Source organism: Pyxicephalus adspersus, chromosome 9 (assembly GCF_032062135.1).
Source record: "Pyxicephalus adspersus chromosome 9, UCB_Pads_2.0, whole genome shotgun sequence".
Taxonomy (NCBI): domain Eukaryota; kingdom Metazoa; phylum Chordata; class Amphibia; order Anura; family Pyxicephalidae; genus Pyxicephalus; species Pyxicephalus adspersus.
In genome coordinates, this window is record NC_092866.1 from 53413910 (window position 1) to 53433657 (window position 19748).

The 19748-nt window shown below is 38.5% G+C and overlaps 1 protein-coding gene across 1 annotated transcript; it reads right to left on the bottom strand.

The window, feature by feature from the left end:
* Positions 1 to 1723: 1723 nt before the first annotated feature.
* MDK (midkine) lies at positions 1724 to 18629 on the bottom strand. The gene is made up of 5 exons (XM_072422035.1): positions 18452 to 18629; positions 3958 to 4037; positions 3175 to 3336; positions 2424 to 2585; positions 1724 to 2173 (listed from the first exon to the last, which is right to left on the bottom strand). The coding sequence occupies exons 2-5, from the start codon at positions 4034 to 4036 to the stop codon at positions 2148 to 2150; spliced, it is 429 nt and encodes a 142-aa protein (XP_072278136.1). The 5' UTR covers position 4037; positions 18452 to 18629; the 3' UTR covers positions 1724 to 2147.
* Positions 18630 to 19748: the final 1119 nt, after the last annotated feature.

Sequence of the window (19748 nt, forward strand, 5' to 3'; positions counted from 1 at the left end):
TTTGAGAAAGATGGTGGGATTTGATAACTGTGAAAATCCGCAACCAAATTATCTTCTGGGATGTACCGCAACTGAGTAGACTGATGCATGACTACTGCACCCATAGCATGTCTCAAAGTCCACCCACGCTAAACGGCATTTCACATGAGCAAGCCGGATGCTCCTTTACTTTGCTAAAGGAAAACTATAATAGTTTGGAGTAAATGCTATTTATTGTTTAGGTTTTAAAACTGTTTTCATATCTGTTTAGCAGTTAAAATAAAACTAAAGGCCCATGTTTAACAGTCAATACAAGTCCAAAATCAAGATACTAATTATTGAACAAGCCTCGAGACACGTGTTTTACCTTCCCTAATTGAAATAAATCTTTTAGTTGTGTTCCATGTGCTCCCCCCTTCCAGACACTGCAGATCAGTGGGAGGATTTCAGCAACAGAAGCAACGCTGTCCATCTAGAAAGCAGTGCCCAGGTGCTGATTGACAAGCTGCAAGGCTTATGACCATACTCGGAACCACAGCCCTAGTTCACACCAGTGTAGTGCCCCATATGAACAAAGAACCCATTTGTTAAAAGAAATCACTTGAAATAATTATCACTTTATGTAGCCCCCTTCCTTTCTCAATGGCAAGCAAGAGTATGTGTAGCAACTCTTTATTCTGTGTTGCAAGAAAGTGTATATGTAGGTATATATTTAAATACATTTCATGGGCATCTAAAAACTTAAATTTAAAGTCTTTTGTCACTGTCTCAGTAAAGAAGCAAGTACCCTGGAAGTACCGCTCTGTTTTCAGTGGTCTGACGTACCCCAACACTCACTAGGCAGTAAAACCTGATATATATGTCTTTTTTAATTTGTAGGCAACTAATAGGTTGAGGGAACAGAGGAATGAGTTAATTAGCTATAGGTGATGCTTTTTCCCAGGCTGGGGCCAGGGAGATGACCAAGCTGCACTACTCAAGTGAAGCAAAGTTGGGTCACTCATTTGGTTCTGCTGTTTTTTGTGAAATGTAAATCACAGTTATAGTTAGGTAGAAATAAAAGTCTTTTTGCAGGTAAATGGGCCTCCATATTGGATTTCGGTTGTATATTTAGCTATGAGCTCAGAGTATATATTTTAGTTAAATTTCCCTATTCCTTGTAGATCAAACTCCTACCCTACAGTTGTGCCACCACTGTCACTGGGCATGGGGGGCATTGCTCCCCCCTTCTGGCCACCGGGCGTATGGGGCATTGCTCCCTACCCCTTCTGGCCACCGGGCGTATGGGGCATTGCTCCCTCCCCCCGCTGGCCACCGGGCGTATGGGGCATTGCTCCCCTCTTGCTGGCCACCGGGCATATGGGGATTCCTCTTTTTGTTTACTAACCACCATTGTATTCAGTTGAATAGTTTGTTCCCACTTGCTGGGCTCTATGTATTGTCTTTGTAGCTCACATATGGCACACTTGCAAAAGGATCATATTACTGTAATTTAAATCCCTATAAAACCAGTTGGCAATTATCTGTGTTTTGTTTTGTTTTAATAAACTTTTATTGGTATACAAATTATGTTTAGCTACAGGAAAAAAAAACAATTAGTATTTTGTTTAATTTGATGATAAAAAAAATTATCTATAAAAAGGGTTGTAACAAAAATAAATTCTATCACAGATGTCCAATATTCTAGGTCCAGACTCAACCCTAGTAAACACCATACAAATAACAATCAAACAGGAGTCGGTACTACAAATTCAAACTGTACATTTATTTAAAAACAAAACGGTAAAAAACAAAAAGGAATTTTCCTAATAAAAAAAACACAGAAATATGATACCACTTACAGTATGTATGGGAAAAAGGAAGGCGAGGGAAGGTTTATATATTGGGGGTTTCAGACAGTAGCAGAAATTTTAGAGAAAAATATTGAAGATGGGATATTTTTTTGTGAGCGGAGAGATTGTATCTTTTATTTTTACATTCCTTTTGCTTTTTTATTTTTTTTTTTTGTTTTTTTTTTTTCTTCCTAAAGACATTTAGTGATTAAAAATAGAAATATTAGGGTAATAGGGAGAGGGCAGAAGAGTGCATGTAGAAGAAAGACTGTAGAGGGCACTTGATGACTGTTCTTCGGGGCTCAGACCCCACTGGAACCTTTTTCTTCTAAGTCTTTAGTCCTTCCCCTTCCCCTTTTTGCCTGTAGAAAGAAATAAAAAGAATGAATTTTATTGTTCTATGATCATCCTGTATAGGGGGTGTACCTGTGTCATCTCCAGTGACTACATCAAAAATCCAGCTTTGGTGATAAAATAAACTTTGTTGGCCTTATGGAAACCTGATTTCACCCAGATTGGACCTGACTTAGACTTCCACTAGGAGACAGGAGCTATCAATCGGTCATGTTTTAAAGAACCACTGATCATAAATAAATGTTCTGGCAAACTTACCTTTAGATTTAGACTTGATTTTAACAGAGCAGGGTTTGGTAGCTTCAACAGTTTGCTGGCACTCTGCATTGTACATGGCCTTCTTCAGTGTTCCAGTGCGAATCTTGACTCCAGTCTCTGTATTGCATTCACCCCAGTTATTGAACTTGTACTTGCAGTCAGCTAGGGAAAGAAATATAGATGGAATAGTGTTAAGCCAAGTCAACCTCTATCTGTGTGACATCCAAAGAGTTTTTGAGTACTTAAGGTACAATACCCCACTGGGCTTACAGTGTATGCAAATTCAACTTTTTCAACACGCTTGGCAGCATGGTCACCATTATTTTATGAGTCTGTCCCAAGCTCCTTCAGTTGCCCATTCGGCTATTTATTAGGTCTTTTGGATCATAAACCCAATGGGCAACTGGCAATGTTGCTAGAAATTGCTTGGATTAAAAAAAAAAAAATGGCCTAGGAAAACTGTATAATGCTATATGGTTACAAGTACAGAACACAGATTTTAGATTTATATACAGTTTTTTATGCTAAAATTATTAGAATATGCAATCAATAGGCTTCCGATGGTAATAAATAGTAATTACATACAAAGAAATCCCATACAACCAAGCAGGCATTGTAATGCCTTTGGTACACAATAGAAGGACATTGGGTTTTTCGCATGTCTCAAGGGATAAATAATGGCATGGTATGAGTTCTAACTCAGACAGTTCCTGGGAAGAGTTGGCACAGACTCATTGGCCCACTTTCTCACCTCCAAATGGTTTCTTCCAGTTGCAAGGAATTTTGCACTTTAGTTTATTTGTCTCCTCTTTGCATGTCCCCTCCCGAGTTCCCAGACCACAATCCTGTTTGTTTGGCACACAAGGGCCCCACTTCCATTCTGAACAATCCGATCCACCTTTTTTACCTTTGTCTGTTGAAAAAAAAGAGGGATGGCAAAGGTATATGTTTAAAAACTGGAGACGGCCTGAATACAGAGATTTATAAAAAACAGAACAACAAAAGGAAGTTATGCTAGAGATCTAAACCCTAACTGGATTGCATTTATTTTGCTTAGACATGGAGCATCAAACCATTGCTATGAAAAGCTGCTTTTAAATCCTTTTTGCACCAGAGATTTCCTTCAGCCACTCCTTGTCTATAAGCACTTTCCTAATTTGTCAATTCTTAGTGGTGACAACGGTGGGCCATGTGTATGTTGCTAGGAGCTCAAATAATCTTAACCGGGAGACTGTTGTTGTCCCATATATATCTATATCACCTAAAGCTTCCATAACATTTTAGTAATTGTGTGGATCTCCAGGCAGCTATAATACAGACAACCGTATTTAAGCCAGCTACATACTGGATTAACTGCTGAAGGGATTTACTGGAGGATGGAGCAGAGAGATGTTGCTATCTATCGGTGATTATTAGCTACTTTTGTGTCAGTTGATCAACATAACCCTGACTGTTGGGGAGTTGAACTGGTCTTAGTTTAATGTGGAAAGGAAAAAAGGGTAAAGAAACATCAGCAGATGGGAACATAAATCACCTTTCTTGTTTTTGGCGGCCTGAGAGCTGACGGCAAGGATTGCCACCAAGACAATGATGCACAAAGCTCGCAATTCCATCCTGTAAAAGAGAGAGCAGATTAAAACAATGCATAAGGGTTTACAAAAAAGTTTTACATTTTGCTGGTTCATTATGCTTTGAAAAGTGATCTGTACTGAGAAAAAAAGTGTTTGGAAATGTTAACTTTTCTATGGACAATGCTGATTTCTTGGCTGTGCCACTGACTTAGTATGCGGATCAGCAGATCTTAGTTTCCTCTAGCTTCAATGGTTCATTGTAGATCAGAGACTCAAAGAGGCCAGATACAACAGGCGATGCTGCTTGGCCAGGTGTACATGGTGTAATGACAATGATCACCTGGTGAGAGTCCAGGGGTGCATCACCCAAGTATTTTTACTGTGTGCAATACCCTGCAGCAGATGCTCAAAAGCGCTTACTTGTCTGTGCATTCATGGGCACAATTTAGGAGAGGTGATTTGACTGGCAGAACAAACAAGTACAGATCAACACCTATACCATCATATGGAGATGCACTGAAAATTTGGGTGTTGATCTTCTCCCTGGTTGGTGAATGTAGGACACTTTTTGTAGACTCCTCTATCCAGAAAATGTATAACTCTGTATAGTGCATAATACAGGTACACTTTAACATGTTAAAGACTATGTATTTGGTGACTCAGATTTCAGTTTCAGATTTCGAGTACTAAAATTTAGTTGTTCCAGGTAAGAACTGTCAAGATGAGGTCCTTTTTAGACATTTTCAGTTGTTGGTAATTCCTGCAATTGCAAACGTATGTGGAGCTCAATGAGTGAAGGAGAAACCTAAACAGACCATTTCAGGAAACTTCCTAAAGGGAGGATCAAACTTTGGTTAAGCTGCAGTTTTTCACCCTGTAGCCTTTGGCAATACAATAACAATGGATTGGTATTAGAATTCAGTTTCTTAGCATGCAGTGAATTCCCCATGAAGAATAGGGAAGTACTGGCTTTTCCATACATACTGCCTGCCATAACCAGAAATACATACTGCCTGCCATAACCACTTTTAAAGAGCGAAAACTGAAAATCATATAGTATAATAAACAAAAAGGCCTAATACCTTTTATTTTAAATGGTTTTTGTGACCTGGAAGCCAAATGGTGATAAGTATATGTTTAGTAGACAGGTTAGGTCCTCTTTAATAGTCATTCTTGCTTAGAGAAACTGGTCACTAGTGTAAGAAATAAGAATGGTTCAAGGCTTTTGCAAGATTGTCTTCAGACTTGTATGAGACATTAATAGTCACTCAAATAAACTTGAAACAGAACATTTTTCAGATTTCATATCTTTTTACGAGGAAGGTTACTTTTAAAATCTTAAAATGTTTCGGAAGAAAAATTACTTGTTCCAAACTGCACATCAACTATGTAGACCAGGGATGTCAAACTCAAATACACAGTGGGCCAAAATGAAAAACTTGGACAAGGTCCCGCCGGGGGCCAACCTTGATATTTATTAAAAAAAAATCTACAATTGAGGAAGGTCACTAATGAATGTCAACAGAGGAGGGGAAACTTGTGGGTCCTGATTGAGGTGCCAGCAGAGAATTCTGGGATATGTAGTATTAGCAGTCTACTGGTGGGACAGCTCTAATAGACATTACATAGTATTTTCTCGCAAGCCAAATATAACTTTAGTGCGGGCCAGATTTGCCTGAGTTTGACACCCCTGATGTAGACAATTTCTTATACTTTCCCCCTTGATTTTTTTGTTAAACTATGACCAAAAGGTATTGAAAATTGTGTATGATAATAAGTAAAATATTTAAACTTAAGCTACTCGCATAATTGTATTCATATTTTATTGGAAATATTACCCTTGTTTTGTCACAAGTCCTCCTAGTGGCTAAAAGACTTTAATTTCAAGGCAATGGTCAGCATGACAAATAGAGTGAATCTATATGGCAGAGACACCAACGGCGATTAAACTGTACAGAAAATCTAATCCCACATTCTTCATAAAAGGTAGATATATACCAAGGGTTAATTAGAAGCTAAATACATTCTAAATCACCTTACAGCTTCTCATTTTGAAAGGTAGAAGTGCGGTTCATAAATTTCTGCAACAAAATGGTTACATTCATGAGGCTCCCAGAAACTTTAACTTGATGAGTGTATTATAAGCCTATAAAGTTCTGTAGGAGGATCCAAGAAGAATGTAAAAATAACAGGCCTGGGAAAAACGAGACACATGGCAGGCCCATTAACCCAGCACATTTCTACTGCCGGAAAATAAGAGTGCGGTGAGTAATCTCGCGCACACAGGATGCCCCCTGCTGATGCTGCTGCTAAGGATTCCTGTACAACCCCTAAAGAATCCAAAAATAAAGGCCAGCTCACAAAAGCAGCCCCATCCACAGAGAATAATGTGTTATCCATCCAACCATAGATAATGTACTCTTCAGGGCTCTTCATGAATTCTCTATAGAAGAGGTAACCTTACATTCTGCAAACTCTAAAAAACCACACTACAAGCTTCAAATATTCTATTCATTACATCCTCTTCGCTTAAAATAAAACTGCAACACTTTTTTTTTAATAAGTTGTCTTTTTGTGTTACATTTGCAGTCTGCATCGCTTCTCAAGGACTTCTGCCTATAAATTAAATGCAGGTAAAGAATTTGATCCAAAGGTGGATTGGCAAATCCAAAAAGAATGAATTTACTTGTGCATACTCCCATGTCAAATGTTTGAAAATAGCGATAATCGGTACAGTCTTGGAATTCTTTTAAGGCTTAGTTCACCATTGTGATGTTTGAAATGCCTAGAAATCTGCATGTAGCGGTTGTATGAGGTTTCTAGGCATTTGTCAGCTGATTACTGATCATGAATTACTGATCATGAATGCTGCAGCCAGACTCATCCATCCTTCCCTCCGCTCCTCTTCTGCTACATCTCTTTGTAGTTCTCTCCATTGGCTTCCTTTTCACCTTAGTATCAAATTTAAGCTCCTGTGCTTTGCCTTCAAATCCCTACACAGTTATTGTCCCACTTACATTTCTGACATGGTTAAAAAAATACTCCCCCTGCCACTCTCTCCGCTCCTCCAATGACCTACTAATGACTTCCTCACTCATACCCTCATCACACCCACGGTTACAAGACTTCTCTAGAGCTGCTCCAACTCTCTGGAATGGTCTTCCTCGTCCTATTCGGCTTGCTCCTACTTTATGCTCATTTAAAAGAGCGCTCAAAACCCATTTTTTCAAACTTGCCCACCCGTCTTCTTCTGTCAATTGAAACCACCACTACTTCCCACCACTACATATCTCCCATCCTATTGTGTGTGAAATTCCCCCACCTACTAGATTGTAAGCTCTTCGGGGCAGGGTCCTCTCCTCCTGTATCACTATCTGTATTAGTCTGTCATTTGCAATCCCTATTTAATGTACAGCGTTGCGTAATATGTTGGCGCTATATAAATCCTGTTTATTAATAATAATAATAATAATAATAATTACTGTGCAGGTATTTATCTTCTTTTCAATGCAGCGCAAAATAACTCTTTTTCCATGTGATTTATAGTTATTACTAGGAAACACTACAAGTTGTGTTTTGCATATATTTAGTTGTCTTTGTCCAACCACATAGATGCATGCTGGGTTATTCATATGAATGGCCTGTTTACTCAGAAGTTAGGGCAGGGGTAATTCTCTAATGGGTAGGGCAGAACACATTCAAAATGATCTGTCCTGAAAACTGGATTGCTTCTTAATTAGCAAAATTAATGTAAACTTTAAAACTTGGTGATCTCTCAGTAGTTTAGCCCTGGTCACCCAGCAATCTGCCTAGGATAAGACTTTGGAGTATGTACCTACTCCCGGAGCAACAGTAAAGTAATTATTAGATGAAAGCCTTGCCTCATGGGAATTGTGTTATAGGAAAATTAAGATATTTCCAGTCCACTGCCTTTAATAGTTCAGAGTTACTGACCCAGTATGCAAATCTGGTGCTTCAGCTTTACTGGCTTCTCAATTGTTCCAGGACAGTGGGGACAGCCTGACTACTAGAATCTTAAAAAGGAGATCATCAATGGCAGCATTTAAATCTTTTAGAACGGAAATTTCTGTTGAAATATCTAAATTTGTTTAATTTGGGATCCTTGTGTCCTCCACCTGACGGGGTATGGGGTAAAGTAAGGATAATAAAAAAATTTGACTATCGTATATCTTTTTTTTGTTTTGTTTTTTTATTATTCAATTAAAAAATTAGCTCCATACACTATAAATTATGCTGCAGATAATTACTTCCAAGAATTAAAAACTACACTACAATGTACTGCATATAGCCAAAAGCTGATGTTTGACTTTTTAATGTAAATGGTGTCAATGGTCCCCTAGAGGATGTAGGAAAACACCTGTGAGTGTCTGATGAATGTAACTGTTCCTGGAGCTGGATTTCGTATGCTTTCGTAAGTGCTCCCCTAGGCCATTTTTGTGGTGCCTCATTCTTTCACCTCAGATTCCCAAGGCCTTCTACGTAGGATTAGCTCATTACTACTATTCTACCCTGCAGACTTACATCAAAAGCAAATGTAATTATTAAACAAAAGACAGTCTATTTCCCCTTCCCCTCAAAAATTACCACCCTAGGCCCTGAGCTTCTTGTGACCCTCTTTACATCTGGTCCTGACCATTCCCCATCTTATTTATGGTCTACGTGCTAGTTCCTGGGGAGTGAGGCTCAACCTAGTCATTAAGTCACTGCCCCAGGACTAATATATGTTGTTTGATGGAAAGCACTAGCTTCTGTTTGGGCCATCAAACTACTGTTATGCTTTTGACCAACTTGAGGAGCAAATTATCCCTATTTCTAGGCGTTTCCATCACTAGAACAAATATCGTAGCCCCCAGCTGTCCCTAATTTGGAGGCTATGTTTTTCTGAAACCAAATGCTGTTGTCTTCTTCCCCTTGGCTTTATGTATAGACTCTGTTAGTATATTTTTTTTGCATAACTTGCGTAATCTTTTTAACTAAAATTTTTGGTAACTTTCAGCTACCATAAGACAAATTTCCATAACATAAAATGACTACACAGTCAAGGTAATCTACAATAAGCAGGTATTATTATTATTATTATTATTATTATTATTATTATTATTAATAAACCGGATTTATAAATCGCCAACATATTACACAGTGCTGTACAATAAATAAGGGTTGCAAATGGCAGACGAATACACAGTGACACAGGTGGAGGGACCCTGCCCTGAAGAGCTTACAATCTAGGAGATCCTCCGAAAACTTTCATGGCCTCCATTTGCAACTAAAAGCTAGTTTAAAGTAGTTACAAAACAAGTTGCCCTGATTTTCAATGTCAATAGCCATCATAGGGGTGGTGAAATTCTGCATATGAATAGCTGAGAATTTGCAGTTTTTGTTTTGTTTGGATAGAAGTGTAAATCTCCTAAACCAGGACCTGAATGTTAACAGAACTGTGTTACTTTTTCTTCATCATTAACCTGCCTAATTGTGCTTTCGTATGTGTTGAGAATAAGATGTTACACTGGGTTGTTGCAGGCACCTAGTGCTTTATCATGTAGAAGTAATTTCCTTGGTGATTTAGAAATTGGTTTTGCTGTTCTGATCATAATGACACTAATCCTGTACAAAACACATTGGTTAGGCATTCATTGATGACATTTTGTAATTTTCTCTTTACAACTTTTATTTAGGAGTAAGTAAAAATAAGCAATAGAAATAATAGCTAATAAGCAACTCATAAAATGTCCAAAAGAACAGTTTGTACTGACTGTGTCACCCAATCAGTTTAGTTTTCCTATCTAAGGTATGTTTGGACCACCTTTTATGAAATGGTTTTCACTTGACCTAAATCTATGCTGCCTTTTTAATTGAAACCGCTTGCCAAAGGCGAGAATTCTATAAATTTTTTTGTATTTGCTCTATGAGAATGTCATGGCAGAGGCACTTTGTTGGACAGTGAAATGGCTGTTACCAGGGTCCAACTTTCTTGAGTTTATGGTTAACCCTGGGCAACTTAGCATAACTAAATTAGCGAGGGGTCAGAAAAAACTTTACTGGCTACTAAAGGGAATAGCACGATAAGTGGCCTTCTCATAGTGGCCTTCTTTCCCTGCAGGATTCAAGACAGTCAAATGTAGCAATTTTCAGCTCTTTAGGATGGTCATAAAGACAAGATAATCATGAGATGAGCTTGAATGCTTGCCATGGGAGGTAATTTTATGTATGAGGCACCCCCTGGCCAATAATTCTTTGGTGGAATGGAAGGGGGGTTCTTTTGAAACCCTTGTCTGATCATTACTGCTATTTTCCCTCTGAACCCTCTTAGAGGTCAATTTTCCACTGCCTGCCAAAAAAAAACTGTTAGTCACCCGATGACCACCAATAAAACGGGCCATCCAACAACTAAGTAGGATGGCCTTTCAGCCATTTGGCCCCAATGTAAGAGGTCAATTCTACTGATTGCCAATATAAAGGGTCAGCCACTGACCACCAATAAAAAGAAGCCCCTCTCCCACTGGACAACTAAGTAAGGTGGTCCTCCTACAATTGACACAAACGTGAGCGGTCAGTTTTTCACTGAGAATCAATATAAGGGGTACTTCTGCCTTTGACCACCAAATTTCATGATTATTGTAAATGTTAATATGGTAGACTAAAAACATGCTGCACTATTTTTTTTTCTCCCATCTCACCTATGTTTGCAGGTTTATTCAATCAACTAGTAAAAAATGCAATGATGTACAGTTTGCACATCAATATCTTTGCATTGAAGCTTTAAATAAACCAATACATGCATATAGTAGTTATTATTTTACCATTCACCAGGGTTTTCTGAGTATCAAGACTACCTGGAGAAGGTTTAAATCAAGAAAACACCACCTCCCCTCCCCACCTGTGACTGATGTTTTTTTATGGTCCAGTCCATCTGTTGTATGCTGACTGTGACCTGTGCAAGGCTAACAGCCCCAGGCACATTCCAGCCACAGGACTGAGCATGGTACGTTCCCTAAGGGGGAGCGATTCCCATCTGGGGCCTCGACCAGGATTTAGAGAAGCCTGAAAATCTGCAATTCACACTCCAGTCAGCCAGACGCACACAATATTTTAATCCCCAGCACCATAATACAACATTCAGAACAATATGTGAGCTAGTCTGGACATAAAGGGGTATGAAAACCCAATCATAACAGACAGAAAGGCCTGCGTGCCACCACCTCAAAACAATGAAATGCCAGAAATAACAGTCAACATAGCTACCATACAGCATGCTTTGCTATCCTATATCAACGTCAAAATAATTGTAATGGACTTTACATTGGGGTTAATACTCAATAAACCAGCCTCAATGAGCCTATAATATATCATCTTGTAAGTGTGCTATTTGTGTTGACTATATACCCTACAAATGGCAATGTGATTTTACAATCAGACTGTAAAAGCTCCTTAAGAAAAACTATGAAAAAGTATGACTTGCTTAAACTATCAGGTCATTTTGTATCCAATCAGGCAGGACCTTGTACTACCGGTATAGAGTTTACATGAACCACTACCCACCTGCACTTTTCTAGTAATGTCCATTGGTTTGCTTGGATAAACATGTTGGGTTGACTTCAAGAAAATAAAAATTGTATCCCGCAAACTTCACAAATACATAGCGATAGATCATCTTGCACAATGTTCCATTTGCATGTGAATACATATATATCATAGGAAATTCATAAATCATAGGAAGCCTCTTGGTTTTTTTTTTTTTATTCAATCAGTTTGGGGGAAGAAAGAACAACTTGCTCATGATGCCAATAAATATGATTAAAAAAACAAACAATTGTTTTAATGATAAATGACTGTCATCAGTCAATATATTAATGCAATAACAGTTTGTGTAGATTTAGATTTTGAGATTTTTAGTGAATCCTATATTTGTTAAACTGTAGTTATAAACCCAACAATACTATATTGTAAAAAAGGCTTAAGCTGCGTACACACGGCAAATTTTTCTCGCCCGATAATCGGTATCGGCCAATTATCGGGCGAAAATCTGCCGTGTGTACAGTCGGTCGTCGTCCATCATCCGACGACCGTCCTGGCGGATCCATGGACGATGGACGACGACCGATTGTAATGAAAGGGAAGGGGAGAGCGCGCAGCAGGGTGCCGCTCCGTCGCTCTCCCCCTCCCCTCTCCATAGAGCATGAACGGTGCTGTATGTACAGCATCGTTCATGCATCGTGCAGTCTTTTCTCGTTGGAAAGGATCGTGAAAGATCCTTTCCAACGAGAAAAATTGCAGGTGTGTACGCAGCTTTACTCATCTATGGATGCAATGGCTACATTCACTTTTCTTTCTTAAGCTAAAAGCCTAAGAAAATACTTGTTGATCTTGCCAGGCACTCCAGCGCCATTCATGTCTTCCTGTGCACCTAAAGAATATCTTAAACAAGTTTGTTTCCAGATTTCCTATCTGTGAACTACACTACTTCTTCCCCTTTCGTCTCCATTGCATAAAAGTTATCTAAATCAGGTGAAAAGTCACAATGTAGGTCTATTTAAAAAGCAGTAAATCTGGCATTGCCTGGTGGAGAATGAATTCTTGCTATTGAATCATATGGACCTGGTAGATTCTTCACAAGGGAATGTCAGATTCAGTGCTTTATAAACAGCAACACTGACTTTTCTCCTGATTTAGATAACTTCTACACACTATACAATGGAGATGAGAGGGAAATAAATAGTGTACAGCAAGTGAATATTTTCACGCTAGAAAAAAGTTACTGACAGGGTCAACAGATGAAAATACAGCCTGAAAAAAAACATAGGCAGTCCCCACTTCTAAAGACTGGTAATCTGTAATATATTACATTTTAATATGCTTATTATATAGCAAATTGCATTGGATGTTTAAATCCATTATAAAGGGATTGCCTAAAGAAACGTTTACATAGACACGAATATAGGAATTTGGCAAGAAACATGCAAAGTTTATGGAGGTGTTTAAATTCAGACACATCTGGTTTACGCAGTAAAAATTTGCCTTTATGAAGAGGTACATAAAATAACGAGCAACCATACTCTAGAAGAACTTCAGTACATAGCTCCAGGCTGAAAAGCAGTTAGCGTCTGAGCATAGGAACTCAAGTCCCCCTAGTTTTTTTTTTTTTTTCCTTTTTCCATAAAGTCAATAATCTAATGTTAACATTGGCTAGAAGCCACAACTTCTGCAGATTTCAAACATACGTAAGATCAAGAATAGCATTTCATGTCATGTTCCTGTCTCCAAACTTGGGATTACCCATTAATTGCCCAATTAAGTTTAACTGGATCACGGTGCTTAAGGAAATAAGGGAGTCTCGTTTGTTAGGAATGCGCAGGTTGAGAGCCTTGGATGTTGGTCAAATAAAGCATATTAAAAGCTGTATAAATATTTGAGAAGCCACATGAGAGGGTTTAATGGAGTTTAATGAAGTGGGGAGAGCCATTGAGGTCAACAAGGGATGTACGGAGTGAGCGCAAGTGAAGTTTGCATAATGGCTTTTAAACTCTTCGAAGTTAAAGGGGTTTTCTATCTTAAAGTAGAGCCCTAACAACGCCTTTATGGAGTCAGTAGATATTTGAATACTTCTATAGTCTAATCCTTCTATTAGTGTCCTGAACTTCATGGATTCCTGTAGCCTCTGGGGTCTATACCAGGAATGCTAAGGGTGCTTCATTGGCCAAGTAATTGGTGCATGTACTGGGAACATGGCTGTTGGGCAACCCATCCTTTCCATACCACCACTTGTGGAGTAAAACTTGAATCAATACTGGAAATCCCAGAATTCCTCTAATGTTTAAATGGATCATCTAATATCTTGGAAATATATTTGCCCATCCTAGAATGTGCCTAAACTTGCTGTGACGTATTGTGCATTACATTCACTTTCCTATCGTCCAAACTGCTTATCTGTACACGTAAAGTTATGTATGCAAGTCAGATGATTGTTGTCGCAGGTGAACCCTTAGGCTAAAATCTAGTGTGTGTTCAGTGTTCCCCTGACGTTGTTCATCAATCTGCTCTGGCTTTCCTATGGAGGAGAGCACAGTGGGGTGCTGCTCACTCGTCCTCACCCCTCCTCTCTCCATAGAACTAAACCAGCGGTCGCCATCTGGTGGTCTGTGAGAAAATTTTGGTGATCTGCGGCCGAGCCACGGACAATGTTTCCCGTACAGATCGCAGGCTCAGAGCGGTGGGCTGGTTGTATCTCTGGACACAACCCACCCACTCTCCCATGGCAGGCTCAGACCTGGGTGCGTGGGTTCTTGCATCATGACGTCACTCTGGGGGAAGTTTCTTCCTCTTTGAGTGACACACGGCTCCCCGCACATGCATGGTCCGGAGTTCGTAAATTTAGTGGTCCGTGAGCTCCAAAAAGTTGGCGACAACTGAACTAAACACGTTTGTTCTCTGTCACTGAAAACTATCACAGAAGATTGGTTCCAGTGACAGAAATCAGATGTCTTATCTGACATCTCTACAGGGCTTCACAACAAACTTAAGATTTATTTAAGAGTTTATTCTGGTAAATATACCATTCCTTTTTAGTTTGGACTGAAAAACAATTCATCCTGTGTTGTAGAGATGGGAAAAGAGGGAGAACTCCATAGCTCAGCACTTAAAGTCTGAATAAAACTTTGTATTGTCAGGCCATTATTAGAAGCTGAGTGCATTTCACTCCGCTATAATTTTAAACCTGCAGAGTCTGAAAAGCACATAAATCTATGTATGCATTGCAGAGATATACTGAAAATGTCTTTTGTATTTTGCTCTGACATTTACTAAGAATGTGTAAATAGCAGAGAAAAGAGCAAAAGTCGGCTGTATTGTTTTACTGTGTAACAGTAGCAAACAAAACAATATGTCCCTAATTAATGCAATATTTCTCATATTTACTGGTGTCACGTCCTTGGCTTTCCTTTTCTACTCATACAATATTTCTCAAACTATTTGTTTTCTAACTTCCACCAAATATTCTTTCAATTTATTTATACAGTTGAAGAAATCTTACAATAAAGTAATGTATTAGAAAATGTTTAGCTATTACAGCTTTGCATGCATGAGACACAATCTCTTCAACAAATAGACGTGTAACACAAACAGAATGTGTCAATGCTCAAATTGCACAGATGGCTGCACTCTTCAAAAACAGATGGAAAGGTAAAATAAAAAAGCTATGGAACCTCCACACCTATGAAGTGTCTTTCGTTGACAATACAGTACAGTGACCTAGAGAACAAAGCTAAGTAAAACACCACTTTATTTATTTTTAATTCTGATGGGACACTTCAGGGTAGCTACCCTGTGTTGCACGCTTGGCTACCTTCTAGAGATCTGAGAAGCCATTCAACCTGGTGGACTTTATTATGCAAATAGAAAATTCCTGTTGACTTTGGCCATATGTCCTCCTGATTTGCCCAGTAGGGGCACTTTTTACATTGATGGGACAAAAATTGAGGTGTAGGGGGCTGGGTAGCCAATGACTTTTTGGAAATCGGATTTTGTGTATTAGGTCACTTTGAGGTTTTGGGGTGCTTTAGAAAAAAAAAGAACATGCAGTGCTAGGTACTAACCTTAAGCATTCTGTACCTTGCACTGACTATATAGAACATGACAAACTTATTCAGTAAAAGCCAATTTAATGAAATTGTCATTAATTTCCTGTTTAGTTGTTTTGCCTTGGGGGGGGGGGGGTCTGCTTGCCATAGGCAACCCTCCATGTTTTGAATCCTTCTATTCTTTAGCAAAACTCCAGTTTTTCTTTATATCAAGCTCAAGCAAGTCCTCTTTGTAGAAAGCTCATTCTTTTGTACAAAACAACCATGTTTTGCAAATGTTAATGGGGAAAGCAGTGTGGTTTAGTACAAAACAAGTAGAAAAAAAGGACAAAAACTACTAACCAATTGTATGCACCCCCTAAAGAATGGTATCATGGGCACGTGCCTAGTATGCCTATAGAGTTTAACATAAAAAATGCAGTCCCTTGCATCCTGTCCTTCTTTACCCCTCTACCCTCTTGACCCCCACAATAGCACTTGGACTATAGTCACAGCTCTCCACCCCTCTACAGACCTCCTGCAGGGTTTGTGATGGACAGCAACATGCTATGAATGGGCTAGTCATTGACATGAGCATCTGTGAGCCTTGCAGCCCAGAGCAGCAAGTATCTAATATAATAGACTGCCTACCCATGGTGCATTCAGCAGCCAATGAGCTCATACACTGGGTATTGTTTCCTCACAAAAGTTTTAGTAGTGAGAATGATACACAATAGGTGCCAGCATTTAGAGGAAAAAAAACTTTTTGGCATAGAGTTTGGCAAACTAAAACTAAATTATAAAAAGAAGACAAAGTATTCGTACCTTTTCATTCAATCTGGAAATGAGAACACATAGTCCTAAACTTTGGTTCTGAATTCTGGTTTTCAGAAGCATAGTTACAGGTATGACATAATTTTATTTACATATATATATATATATATACATACATATGTACACCCACCCACTTTTTAATCTTCTACTTATCATTCTGAAATAACTAAATGGACATGGTGGCGTCCACTAATTTGCTGAAGAATTCCAAAAATATCTATGACACCAATTTTGGTTTATTCTTACCATTTGTCTTTTCTTCCTGTAAATAGAACCAGGGTACTGCTAAGATGTATGCCTATCCTTGTGCCATGAACCTGGTGTAATATTAATACACATTGCCAGGTCCTGGAGATCTTGGGTGCTTTCAGAACTCCTCTATCAGTCAACCTTAAGAAAAGGGGTGGAGTCTGTGGGCAAGCTTGATAATATATTAGTCCTCAAAACCACTTTTTGTGGTATAATTAAATATTTCAGTTAGATATAATCAGTCCGTCATCAAAACAAATAGATGGTACACCCAAACACTTAGTCAATCATGATGATTTATGCATGCAAACGCTATAATTGAAAATCAATCAATGTATGTAGTGAACCTTGGTAATGTGTGCTCTTTGTAGCTGTTCAAGATTCCATCATTTAGGGAACACTTAGTACTTCTAGTAATCCCGGATTTAGGGTTCATATTCCTTCACCTACTTATACTCCATTCTTATTATTGAAAAAGCAACCTATTCCATTTCCTAATCAGATTCCTAATCAAAGTGGCAGCCATAACCATCTCTGTCAAAGCCCCCCATGCAGTTAAGCTGCACTCCTAATGTGCAATGTGAACTAAAGGTGGCAATGACAAATTAAAAACTAAGAACATGCAGTGCTTTATACATGTTACAAACTCAGGTCTGGTCCGGTCAAGGCTTGCTCTAAGCTGTCCATACCTTCAATGTACTCCTTCAAGACTTGACTACCGGGTCTGCCTGTAACTTTACTATTAGCATTTGACTTAACTTTGGATATTACCTTTTAATTATGCTTTGACTTAAAAACAGAGAAAAGGAATAGATGTTAAATATCAAATCTTTGCTTACTGAAAAATTATAAAATATGTTTATCGTTTGAGTTGTACTGAAATATATATTTATATATACGTTTTGGATACATTTTGTGAAATGGCTTGAAGGCATTGTAAAAGCAAACACATTTCTAGGACTATATGCATTCAGTTTTAAATTGCAGCATTAAAATCCCGTTGGGTTTAGTAATATATGGTTTGCATAAGAGACAGAAAATTACTTGTCTTTAACAGTGGTTTGGTTAAAAAGTTTTTCTACGTGTTAGAAAATATCTGCAATACATTATTCATTTCCCTGATCAAAGAATTTCTTTCCCAAGCATTCAATAAAACATTTTGAAAGTTGTGGTTGTATCCTAATATCTAGTTTTGCAACAGTTGCCTCCTAAACTTTGAACCTTTTGTTGGAGGGGGTTTGTTCCTTTTCTACATAGAAAACTAAATGCTCTTAAATTGGATAAAACATTTCTTAAAAAATGTTTGCAGTGACAATGAGCATTTAGAACGGTCTGTAATGCTTAGGTATTCACGCTAACGGTGTCCAAACTTTTGGCAATTCACAATCAACAACAACTAGGGACAAGTCACTTCTCATCAGCTAAAATATTGCAACACATGTTCTTGTTCTGCACTTTGCAATTAAATGATAAATTATCAAATAGACAAAAATGCAACTGTTTAAAATCGTTTTTCTACAACACGAGTAACATTATTTTTAATCGTCTCCATCATTGGCAACAAAATTCTGGCCAGTCGATATTAGTTTGAATGAAAGTTTTTTTTCTTTTTTTGATTTGCAATATTTATTCAATTAGTTTAGGCATATTGGATGAGTTTCCAAAGTCGAGAGAATATTCTTTGAAAACATTGGACTAATTCTAAAGGTAACAGATGGTTCTGCTCAGCTGGTACTGGAAGAGGATGAATAAAAGTTTGAGTATCAATGTGGCTGGGACACAACTATTTGGTGCTGCTTACCTGTTTGGTTGGTTCTATTCTCAGCAGCCTCCTTGCTCTGGATTGAGTTCAGCCAGCAGTGCTCTGCTCTCCTTATCTCCTCCTTTGTGTTCTCCCAACTAGTTTCAGCTAGTCAGACAGAAACCTTTCAATTATCTGCTCAGCTGACACCAGTGGGGAGTTTTCCCAAACTCTGCCCAGCTCTGACCCTCCCCCTAGAATGAGAAGAATAGGAAAGGAGGTGGTGGTGGTTCTGGAAGAAGAGGGAGGAGATGTAGGCTACACTATAACCATTTCACATCATCCAGCTGTGCCAGATCTGGCTGTGTACCTAGCTGAAATGTCCTGGAATATGTCACACCCTATGGCCCCTGGGAAACCAGGATAATGGGACTAGGATACCTTAACCCCTTTGGTGCTAAATGGGCAAGGGGGACCAGAAGTAACACGTTTTTTGAACATTTTTTAACACAGACACTTTTGTGCTTAATTACCTTTCCCACAGAAAGTTTGGAAAGTCAGTGACTCTTTATTGTAATCTAATCCTAAAATCATAAAAGGCAAATTCCTAAAGTAATGGTAAATTGTATAAAGAATAAGTGTTAACTTTTAAAAGGAACTTTTCAAATTCAAAATCCTCTTGTGTGTTGCTGTGATTGTGCACCTATTCACACATCCAGGACCTCCTGTGCCTTTTTCTGCTAACAGATTAGGGTCCTAATCACCTGCTGTTCAGTTCCTTTCTTTAAATTTAATAACTAAAAAAAAAACTAAATTGGTTTAGTAGGGACCAATCTTTTCTTTGTTTTTGTTTTTTTTTTTATATACAGTGTATAAATTTTAAATTACTAACTTAAACTAACGAAATTCTGCTGGTTCTCATCGGGTCACCCGATAACATGGATTCCCTTCCTTTGGTAGTAGAAGTTCCTGAATGCTTTAAAAGTCTGGTAGGTAATGTTACTGCTGTTTGCTCTGGCATTCTCCTGCAAGCCCTGGCTAGCTGAATGATGTATCACCAGGTTGTGGCTACACCTAGGTAATGTTCCTGATGCCCTGGTATCCCCAGGTAGTGTGTCCTTACTGCCCCAATATTCCAAAGTAGTGTTTCCCTAATGCTCTGGTATCCCTGAGTAGTGTGTCTTTAATGCCCTGATACACCTAGGTAGTGTCCTTGGTTTTATTATTAAACATGATTTATATAGCACCAAAATATTATGCAGGCCTTAACATTAAATTGGAATTGCAAATGACAGACGAATACAGACAGTGACACAGTAGGAGAGGACCCTCTCTTGAAGAGCTTACAATCTAGAAG